Source organism: Sminthopsis crassicaudata, chromosome 3 (assembly GCF_048593235.1).
Source record: "Sminthopsis crassicaudata isolate SCR6 chromosome 3, ASM4859323v1, whole genome shotgun sequence".
NCBI classification, from domain to species: Eukaryota; Metazoa; Chordata; class Mammalia; order Dasyuromorphia; family Dasyuridae; genus Sminthopsis; species Sminthopsis crassicaudata.
In genome coordinates, this window is record NC_133619.1 from 447,437,774 (window position 1) to 447,449,584 (window position 11,811).

Below are 11,811 nucleotides of genomic sequence, written 5' to 3' on the forward strand. Positions count from 1 at the left end.
AAGGGAACACATGAGGAAAGTATCCATGTCTAATTAGGGAATTAAATTAGGAATTAAAAACTGAACAGTGATCTTCAAATCAGAGAAGATAACAGGAAATTATTAGATTCTTCTTCTACATTTTGATTTTCAAAGCTAATTGGGTCTTTAAATTGGGTTTTACTTGTTTTGTTAGCCTTAGTAAAAGTATCTATGGTTTACATTTCCTAAGTACATTTTAACTTTTGAGCTTCTATGTTTATATGTGAATACCAACTTTACCTAACATTTGCTTTATTTTATTTAAAGTAATTTATCATCCCTGATAGTTAAATTACAAGTGAAGGGTCAAATTATTATTATGATAGGAATTATATACTTATTTTCCTCAAAAATGTATGATGGCAAAGAAATTATATTTCTCAAATTTTCTAATTATTCTATTTTGCTGATAACATTAACCAACATCACCTATATTTAGAAGACATTCATACTTAGTTACATATTTATAGCATAGTTAATGTGTATTAAATTTGAAATGATTCAGAATGAAATATTTACATACTCTCAGTAGCAATGTTATTATGTTATCCCCTTTTTCATACCCATTGTTACTTAAATCCTGGATACATCTTATAATATTGGAATTGTTACATCAGGAAAGACTAATTGATGAGAGAATCCACTATGTGATTAGAGGTCAAATTAGTCAGTGATTCCTAGATCTTCATTTTTTTCATTAATTTGTCTTCCACTTTGCTTTTCTATCTTCATAACTTCTTTATCCTAATTCCTTTTTTGCTTTTGACCTGACAAGCTTTGGCCTCTTTTTTAAATACATTTCCAATGAGGATTTTTTCGTTATTTAATCTTTTCCTCTTCTGAAGCATTTCCCATCATAATAACTTCACCTGCCTCCTCTTCTTTCTTACTGTTATCTGCATAAATAATGAACTCTTTCTAGGAAAATTAGTTATAATAATTCCTTACATTAAAATGTGGAATTGAGTCATTGGCACTAGCTGCAAAAGGAAGTGAAGGACATGCTTTATTTGTAAGCAATATTCTCTACCATGGATACAAAATAAAAACAAAACTAAAGATAGTTACCGTCTATATAAAATGTTCACTTTAATGGGAAGAATGTGCATGGCATATTTCAAAAAACCTTTTGATTGAAGAAGAGGTTTTATGCAGAGCAGTTAATTATGGAAATAACTTTATACTTAGATTGGATTTATACTATTAAATGCCAGTTTGTATTTTATTCTCTGAATAGTGGGGATTCTTGAAGATTTTTGAATGGGAGAATGTTAAGTACTAGATAACATTTTAGAAAAAAATTAACTTGAAAATTATATCTATATCTATATATGTGTGTATATATATATAGCATTGATTGGAGAAAGAAGGAATTAAGGAATTAGAAACAGTAATGCCAGTTAGAAAACTACCAGAATAGTTTAGGCATAAAGTAATATGGAAGTTGATTACAGTGGTACCAGTGGAAAGGGACAGAATCTATGTGCTCAGTTCTTGAGAGGTAAAAGATATATTTTATTTTTATAAAAAATGTTAGTGTGAATATCAAGAATCATTATGATATATTGGAACTGTTATATCAAGTGTTGGACTTGAAATCCTACCTTTAATGCAATGTGACAATGAGCAAGTCACTTATAATCTCTAAATTTTACTTTAAGATTATTGCAGCCCTTTTGACACATTAGATACTTAGTAAATGTGAGTGTTTACCAGAGAATTCTAAAGCATGATTTAATAGTAAGATAGTAGGAGGGCAGAGCCAATGTGACAGAGAAAAGGCAGGGATTCTCCTAAACGCTCTCAAATTCCCCTCAAAACAATTTTAAATAACACCTCAAAACAAATTCTGGATTAGCAGAATCCACAAAAGACCAGAGTGATACAATTATTCAGCCCAAGATATCGTAGTAGGTTGGCAGGAAAAATCTATCACGCTGGGTTAGAGCAGAGTGAACATCTGTGGGGTAGCACCTCAGCAAAGCAGGAACAGGCCTGAAGGTGATTGAAGAAACAGCCACTTCTGCAGACGCACTTAACCCACATATGCTAAGGGAGTCAAGCAAGTAGTCAGAAGAAGATTGCAAAGGTCCCTTTTCTGGCACTGGGAGAAGAACTTTGTTTCATTTTCCTTACTTAGATCTGTGTCACAGTCCACTTTCAGGAGGAGCATTACCACACCAGAGCAAGGGAATTGGTCACAGTTCCAGGGCAGAAAAGAATACTTATGATCACCCAACAGACCACTGCAAAGATCAGGAAAGTAGTAAACATACCTTTCCTTAGATCATACCCTCTTGCAAAACTGAAGTCTACAGGCACTCCCTTGCCTCAAAGAACTAATTCTGAAAACAGCTGCACAAAAACAACTGAATTTGGGATAGTGCCCCCTCTACCATAGGAACAAAGTCCAACTTTTATATCAAGTTAAAACTCAAGAAAGAGTCCGGGAAAATGAGAAAGCAACAACAAAAAGTTATTATGATAACAAGGAAGATCAAAATACAAACTCAGAAGACAATAACAAAGTTAAAACTGCTACATCCAAAACTTTAAAGAAAAAAAATTAATTGGACTCAGGCCAAAGAAGACCTCAAAAAAGGGTTTTAAAAATCAAAGAAGAGAATTAAAGAAAAATTAGAAAAAGAAATGAGAGTGATGCAAAAATAATCATTAAAAAATTGTCAACATAAAAAAATAAATGTAGGAGCAGCTATATGGTGCAGTGGCTAGAGTAGTAGTCCTGAATCAGAAGGACCTGAGTTCAAATTTGGCCTCATCACACTTCATACCTCCTAGTTGTGTGACCCTAGGCAAGTCACTTAACTACAATTACCTCAGCAAATAAATGAATGAATGGATGAATGAATGGATGGATGAATGAATAAATGAATGTACATGTATAGCCTAAAAAATTAAAATTAAAATTGAAAAAAATTAAGGACTTAACAGCTTGTTAGAAGAAGCACAAAAGATATCTTGAAACCACAAAGTGGTAAAAAGTTGCACAAAGACCCAATGAAGATAACATCTTAAAAAGCAGAATTGGGAAAAGGAAAAAGATATATAAAAAATTACTCCTTAAAAATTGCTTTGAGCAAGTGGAAACTAATGATTTCATGAAGCATCAAGAAGCAATAAAGCAAAATCAAAAGATTTTTTTAAATGTAGCATATCTCATTGGAAAAGCAACTGATACAGAAAATAGATCCAGGAAAGATCATTTAAGAATTGGTGGAATCCATAAAAGTCATGATTTTAAAAGTCTGTATACCATTTTTCAAGAAAGTATAAAAGAAAGCTGCCCTGTTATTCCAAAACCAAATAGAAATTGAAAGAATCCATTGATAAGCTTCTAAAAGAGATTTCCCATATGAAAACTCCCAAGAATATTAGCCAAATTCCAAAGTTCTCAGGTCAAGGAGAAAATGTTATAAATAGCTAGAAAGAAATAATTCAATTATTGTGTATCCACAGTTAGAATAACACAAAATTTAGCACCTTCTATATTAGAGAATCAGAGGATTTGAACTATTTGAGCTGGGGTGGGGAACCTCTAGCCTGCAGACTGTAAAAGCCTGAAAAATGATTTGCTAAGGCCACCATAGGTGTTGTTAAGTTGAAAGCTAGGTACAACAATCTCCCATGACTTGTGTTCTATATAAATTGATTATTTTGTATGGCCCACAAATGATGTTATAAATATCCAAATGGCTCTTGGCAGAAAAAGGTTCTTCATTCCTATCTACTGGGAAAGAAGCTAGGATTACAATCACCTACCCAGAAGAATTGAGTGTAATCCTTTTGGGGGAAAAAAGTATGAAATAGAGGAGTTTTAACCATTTCTGATGAAAAAAATCTGAATTGAACAAAAATTTTGATTTTCAAATGTTAATCTCAAGAGAAGTATAATAATGTAAAAAGATGAGAGAAATTATACAAAAATATTTAAACAGCTCTTTTCTGATGGCAATGAAATGGAAATTGAGGGAATACTCATTAATTGGGGAATGGCTGAACAAGTCATGATATATAATTGTGATGGAATACTATTGCGATATAAGAAATATCAAGCAGGATTCTCTGAAAGAAAATAAAAACTAGAAAGATATGAACAAATGTAAAGGGAAATGAGTAGAACTAAGAGAATATTGCATATAATAATAGCAATATTATGTGATAATCAACTATGAATGAATTAGGTATACTCAGCAGTATAATGACTGACAGTTCTGAAGGATTTATGATGAAAAATGCTATCCATTGCCAAAGCAAAAACTGATGGAATCTCAATACAGATTGAAGTATACTTTTAATTTTATTTTTCCTGAGGGGGGGAGTAATGGGAGGTTGTTTTCTTTCATAAAATAACTAACATGGAAATAGGTTTTGCATAACTACACATATATAACCTGTATCAAATTGCTTGCCTTCTATTTAATGATGGGAGAAGAAAGAGGAAAAGAATTTGGAACGCAACATTAAAAAAAAGCAAATGTTGAAGATTGTTTTTATATGTAATTGGAGAAAATACAAAACAAATTTTAAGAATTAGTAAGACAAAAAATGAATTAAAATGGGTTTAAACTGCAGCTAAGAAGAAATTCATAATATGTAGGAAGAATCAATAATCTCTAGAGTTATGAACTCAGGATAATGCACACTCATAAAATACACATATGTACACATCCCATCTCATCTTTCAGCAAGGCAATTATCAAATTATCATTTATCCCTTATTCATTAGATAGATAGATAGATATGGATATAAATATATATATATATATACATATATATATATGTATATATATATATATATATATATATATATATATATATATATATATATATATATAAGACAGCAATAAGCATCACCAATAAGCACCCCAGATCATCCAAGTTTCCAAAGGTTATCCCACATGTTTGAGAGCTAAGTGGCATTGTGGAGAGTATTGGGCTTGTCAGGAAGACCTGAGAATGCTTTTGGTTGCTGAGTTGGTAATCTTCACAGATCCATTGTGATCTCATTAATACATCTATGTCTTCCCATTTTACTCCTAGCATCTTGTTGATTCTTATTCATTTGTCAAGCATAATTATTTCTGAAATCATAGATCATAGAATCATGTTTAATTTTTATAATTTTAACATATACATGAGAAGAAGTTTACAGCAAGAATGTCTTTATACATTTCTTCCAAGTAAATTGTGATATTGTTAGTACTCTATTCTTTCTCTTCTATCACTCTATCACTAGGACTGGGAACTGTTTTGTATTTTTTATATTTTTTTTGGTTACCTCAGTCAGACAGTTTATTCCCCAGTGGCCAAATTTCTGTTCGAGAACCTCTTCAAAAGTAACCAGGTAGACTTGGATTCATACTCAGATTTTTTTCTAGTTTGGTAAAATATACTAGAATACTATAGAAACATATTTTTCAAAACCCCTGAAAAACTTTCATAGTTATATATCCATCTTGCTAATTTCTCTTCCTTACATTGTTCTAACATATCAGAGGATGTAAAATAAATTCTTACTTGCACATGTGAGTACTGTGTGCTGAGAGTTTTCAGACTTCTTCACTGGTAGGTCAAGAAAACCACCAAAAGTCCACAAATTAACACCAGAATTTGTGTATTTTCAAAGTGATAAATTTGGACAATAATGTTATTAGTTTGGCAGTTAGGCATAACATAATAGTGATGCCACTTAAACTTTACCTTGAAATTTATGCTAAAGAATTAAAAGAAAACTGGGAATGATCCCATGCATCAAAGATATTAGAAGAACAGGTTTCAAAGAGGAAGAATTTATAGGATTTCTTTAAAAATTAGAATCAAGATCATAGGAGGTATTGGCCAAAAAAAAAGTTATTTATGCATAGGGGATTTACCACTTAACACTTATTTGTTGATTATTTTTATTATGTGCCCACAATGTACCAAGTAATGTAATGTGACATAGCTACTATAGCCATAGAGGGAAAATTAATTCCCTCATTTATTTAGATCAAGTTCTGCTCGGCTCTTGTTTTCACTACACCTGGTAAGCCAAGAAAGTTTTTTACATTTTTTAAATAAAATTTTATTCTTAGTCCTTATGCCATAAATGGAAGCCGGATTCAGCTCATTATTTGCTAACCAGCATTATTTTATTTTTGTTAAAAGATTGCAGGGTGAGATTTAATTTATTTGTTAAAATAGTTCAACTTCTCTATCTTTTAGAAATTTAAGATCTTTGGGTTTCACCTTCTTAATCTTTAAAATGACAGGGATATATTAGTTGACCTCTCAGGATCCTTCTACTATTAAAGTTGTTTTCATTCCTTCTTATAAACTTACTTGAAAATATATCAATCTATAAAAACAGATATGCCATGTTCAGACAGAACAATGTTGCCCTGCTTCATAACATTCGTTTTCCAGTTATAACACACACACACACACACACACACACACACACACACAAATATATATACATTTAGAGGTATGTGCATATATATTTCTACATATACATATGTACTTATATGTATATTTATATACATAATTTTATAGATATTTCCATATTACTTTTAGTTTTCATATTTATTTCTATTACTTTAACTTATATTTTATTGTATAATATAATTATATTTATACAATTATAATCATACATCATTATATCTATAAATGACGTGTAGTTACATATAACTGATACATATTATTTAATTTTACTTAGATTACTCAGTTACTTATATTTACTGTCTCCAGAAATATTCCATTAATATGTGATAAATATACAATCCAACCCAGAGCATGAAATTACATATAGCAAAATTTCTTTTTTTTTCTTTTTTCTTTTTTCTTTTTGCTAATGAAAGGATAGTGTATTACAGCCAAATCAAGGCTTTACTTGAGCTATTAGTTTCAATTTCCTCTGTAAACTTTTGAAAGATTAATGAATGTGAGCCAAATTACCACACTAGATATTTTTACTGTTTTTCTTCCCTCTACTCATAAGACAAAATTATCACACTAACAGACAATGCAACACGGAAAGCATTGTTAAGTCTTGTTCCATATTACTCTACAACTAGACATCTAAGTGTATCATTATTACTTAATTATTATAAATATTTTACATATGTACAAATGACATTCATATCCCCATCGTAAAAAAAAAAAAATTACAAAAGATCTAACAAGAGGCAATTTGCCCATAGTGGTAAGAAGTGTGTGTGTGTGTGTGTGTGTATGTGTGTGTGTGTGTGTGTGTGTGTGTTCAAAATCTGGAAGAATCTAAAATATACAGATTTTAAAATCATTTCTACATGGAGATATAATATATTTGAAGAATCCCATTCTTCAGGGGCCAAATTGTATATGGTCATTGTTCTTGAAATGTTTATTAAGGACTTGATGGAAATTAGATCAATAAAGCAGGTTTTAAATATTTTTTGCTTTATTTCTTTACCTTGGAGGCCAAGATATCTTTATGACAGAAGAGCAGAAGAAATATTACAATGCAATGAAAAAGCTGGGGTCCAAGAAACCACAAAAACCAATACCCAGGCCAGGGGTAAGCAAACTGTTACCTCTCAGTTATCTGGAATTTCAGAAGATTTTTTTGGAGGGCTTTGTTTAGAGCTGGAATTCTTAATATGAAATTTATGAAGTTGTCATTTTGTTTTGTTTTTTAAAATATATTCATAATAGTATTTCCATGTAATTGGTTTCCTTTGTAATTTTATGTAAAAACATTGTTCAGAGATGAAATTCATAAACTTCATCATACTGTCAGAAAAGTCAGTGACACACAAAAAAGCTTAAAAACAACTGCTTTTTATAGAATTATTTTTTCTTCAATTAATATGTATATTGTTCATCATGGATTTTTTTAGTTCTGAGAAAAAAGGTCTTAATTCTCTCTCTCCCCTCTTTCCTCAAAAAAAAAAAAAAAAAAAAATCTCACCACCAACAATGTACTGGGTAGCATTGATATGACCCAGTTTCCCATAGCAGTGATGTAATAATGGTTTATATTCTAGTTCTTATTGAAGCTAAAGTATTCCTCATAATTTGGGATAGTGGTCTATAAAGGGGCCTATATCTGTTTTAATATTTATCTTATTTTGTTTTGGGATCAGAAATCACTGACCATTTTAAAGCTACTTTTGAATAACAATTATTAATGAAAAAACAAAAATATTGAAGTGTATAGCAAATGTGTTGTAACATATGTAAATTCTAAACTTTTCTATAAAATATAAACATGCAAACTTGTTTTTAATCTCAACAATATACTCTTCTATAACAGAACTTACTGTAATTTTATATTCTAATATTCCAGGAAAAAAATAACCAGGTAAACATAAGGATGAAGGTAACTAAAGGGTAACCTCTAACTCCCTCTCAAAAATAGAATCAAATATTAATTTCTTCCTACTTGTGGAAGCAAGACAGCTCTAAAAGAGATTATTGACCCTAAAAAGGATAAATTATCATCTATCTTTATGGTGCATTTAACTTTCTGAGCATATTTGAAATTGTTTGATTCTTATCTTCATAATAAGACAATCAAATTGTTAATACTTTTACTGAGTCCAGTAGTGATATATTAATTAAAGAATCCTAGCAATAAAAAATATAAAAGAGTTAATGAGATGCATTTTATAATTAAAGGTGGATGAGAAGTGTATACATGCACATAAAATATACATAAACAGCATATATATAAAGGTGTGTTCTAATCCCAGAAAAGATAGGAAGAGTATATTTTATCATATGACTGTGCATGTACAATCTATGTCAAATTGCTTGTCTTCTCAATGATGGGAGGAAAGGTACGGAGGAAGAGAAGGAGAAAATTTGGAATTCAAAATTTGAAGAAAAAAATGTAAATATTTTTACATGTAATTGAGGAAAAATAAAATATTAATTTAAAAGAAAAGGTTATATAATGAAGAAGGGGAAATCATAGTATAATAGTGTTATTTATAGGGGCTGAAATGCAAAATTATTAATCCCATCAAGCCATATCCCCCAGAAGCCTAAGATCTTAAAATCAACATCAGTATATCTGAAGACGTCTATACATGTCTATATGCTAAAGGAATTCAGGTCAGATTGTAGGCATTCTGCCATTCTATTTTTTCAACATAGTTTTCATGAAAATTGATGATAACATCATCAATTGTTAAGTATAGAGAACAATTCCATTTCTCTGATTGTATTGATACAGAGTTTAGTGAATTAAAGTACAGATATTTTAAAAAGAGAAATGGTTAGTTTAACATATGGCTATGATGCTTCTGGTAAGAAAACCTGAGAAAAGAAATTGAAATTTATAAAAATGAGTCAATTAACAGAATACTCTTTGAAACATTAGTCAAAAATTAGTTTCCTTTTTTAAAAAGGTCATTTTAAAAACACCATAATTTCTTCAATCCTATCTTCTTTTTAATATATATATATGTCCCAAAAATCTTAGTACTATTTTAAGCTTTTTTAAAGCTCAAAATATAATTTCTACAAACTTGCAAAAATTGAAAGGTAAATTGTTTTCATTTCCAACACAAATATGTCCTATTAAAATGTAGCATGAGCACCATCCTGTGCCATATGTTCCTCCAGCAATTTTTCAAAATTTTATCAAACTTTGATCTGCTGTTACTGCTCAGAGACTGAAAGTATCACATTTGTAAGCCTTAAGATCAACCAGAAAGTGAAGTTTTGATGTATACGTGACAGTTCTGGCAGAATTCCATAAAAAGAGATCTATTGCAGATAGGTTAGGTAATCAAAGTGGTAAAGCAATATAATCTCTTCTACTGATACCTGATCGAGAAAATATCATTTTGAAACCAGCTCACACAGGGGAGTCCAATTTTATTAAAATGAAAATTGAATTTTTTAACTTAATATATAATACTAAATAAATGTGAATAAAATTTAAATAAAAGTTTCAAGATGTGTTTTGTATCTATTTAATACTCCTGAATTAATTAAAACTTAAAACTGCATTACAACTATCAGAATATCTTGAATTTTTTGATGTTTTAAATTTTTTATCTATATCCATTTGTAGAGACATAAAGATATTTATTTGTGCTATTCATTTTTAAGACCATAATTTATCCCCCAAACTGTTTCTCTTCTCCATCCCAAGAATATGTCTTTAGCAAATATCTTTATTGATTAAAAAAAAAAGAGAAATAATTTGAAAAAAAGAAAAATAGTAGGAAAAATGGCATAACTAATCAATACAGTATACTTTTTGTTCTTTTTCATTTTCTCAATATTTACCTTTGATATTTTTATTGCTAATTTTCTGTTTATAGTGTTCTTGATTCTCTTGCTTTGATTTTGCATCAATTCATGTATATATTCCCATTATTAATATTAATTATTTTATAGCATAGTAATATCCCAATCACATTCATATTCCACTATTTGTTCAGTCATTCTTCAATTTATAGATATCTACTTTGTTTTCAATCCTTTGCTATCATAAAATGTATTGATGATGTAGATTTTGTTTTTGTTTTAGGTCTTGTAAGGGTAGAAGTTTAGGAACGGATTCTCTAGATCAAAGGATATGGACATTGTAGTCACATTATTTGTTTTCCAGAATTGTTGTATTGATCCACATCTCTACCAGCAATACATACAATACTGTGTCTCTCTTCCCACAACTTTTCTATCATTTAATATTTCCATCTTTTGTCATGTTTGCCAATTTGTAGGATGTCACTTGAAATCTCAGGATTGTTTTGATTTGTATTTCACTTATTCTTAACTATATGGATCCTTCTTTAATATTGTTGTTAGTAGAATGAAATTCTTTTGTGAACTGTTTGCTTATATTCTTTGACCAATTATCTATTGAGAAATGACAGTTTCTTTTAAGAGGTACTAAATATAGTTAAGTATTTATAGGTCATTAAATGTCAGAAAATGTAATGAAAAAAGGCACTTTGAATATTAGGAAGAATTATTATTTAGAGGTTAATGAATATCTAGAACATAAATATGTATATATGCATGTATACATATATATCTATAATTTATAAATCTTTGACCTGTACTCTCTATAAAAAACATTTTATTGAATAAAGTTAGTATAATTGTTTATGGACCAAGTCATTGAAATTTGGATCAGCCAAAATGCTTTTGTATGCTTAATAGCTTTTAAGTCTTATTTATTAAAGATTATTATATAATTTATATTCTTCATTTTACAGAACAAATTGCAAGGATGTATATTTGATTTGGTGACAAAGCAAGCTTTTGATATTACAATCATGGTACTTATTTGTCTTAATATGGTGACCATGATGGTAGAAAAAGATGAACAAAGTCAAACCATGACTTATGTTTTATATTGGATAAATATGGTTTTTATTATCTTATTCACTGGAGAATGTGTACTGAAGCTGATTTCCCTTCGCCATTATTATTTCACTATTGGATGGAACATTTTTGATTTTGTGGTGGTCATTCTGTCTATTGTAGGTAAGTATCTTTATTTACTATATCTTTACAAGTATTTATTTAAATAGATCATAAAGGAATAACTGGTGAGAGGATCCCCATTTGGGAATCTTTCTTTTGAAAAATACTTTCAACTAATGTGAAGGATTAAGAACTATTTTAATATGTTTCAAGTACTACAATTTTTTATTCCTGTAGCCTTGGATACCTGCTCACAAATGTTTGCTATCCAAAGGTAAAGATCATAATTAGTATGGATAAATTTCCATGCAAAAATCATAACTCAAGCACTAATCAATGTGTTTCTTTTATGAGTTT

General features: G+C 29.7%; 1 protein-coding gene and 1 long non-coding RNA gene across 5 annotated transcripts in view; one reads left to right on the forward strand and one right to left on the reverse strand.

Moving 5' to 3' along the window:
* The window catches only part of LOC141562904 (sodium channel protein type 9 subunit alpha), a 185,140-nt gene that overhangs the window by 166,403 nt on the left and 6,926 nt on the right, over nucleotides 1–11,811 (forward strand). For all 4 annotated transcript variants that reach the window (XM_074303212.1, XM_074303214.1, XM_074303213.1 and 1 more), the window contains exons 25-26: nucleotides 7,475–7,579; nucleotides 11,244–11,514. In XM_074303212.1, the coding sequence (XP_074159313.1) occupies nucleotides 7,475–7,579; nucleotides 11,244–11,514 (376 nt within the window). The remainder of the gene's footprint in view (nucleotides 1–7,474; nucleotides 7,580–11,243; nucleotides 11,515–11,811) is intronic.
* LOC141562905 (uncharacterized) overlaps nucleotides 1–11,811 on the reverse strand; it is an 88,001-nt gene that overhangs the window by 15,063 nt on the left and 61,127 nt on the right. The window lies entirely within an intron of this gene.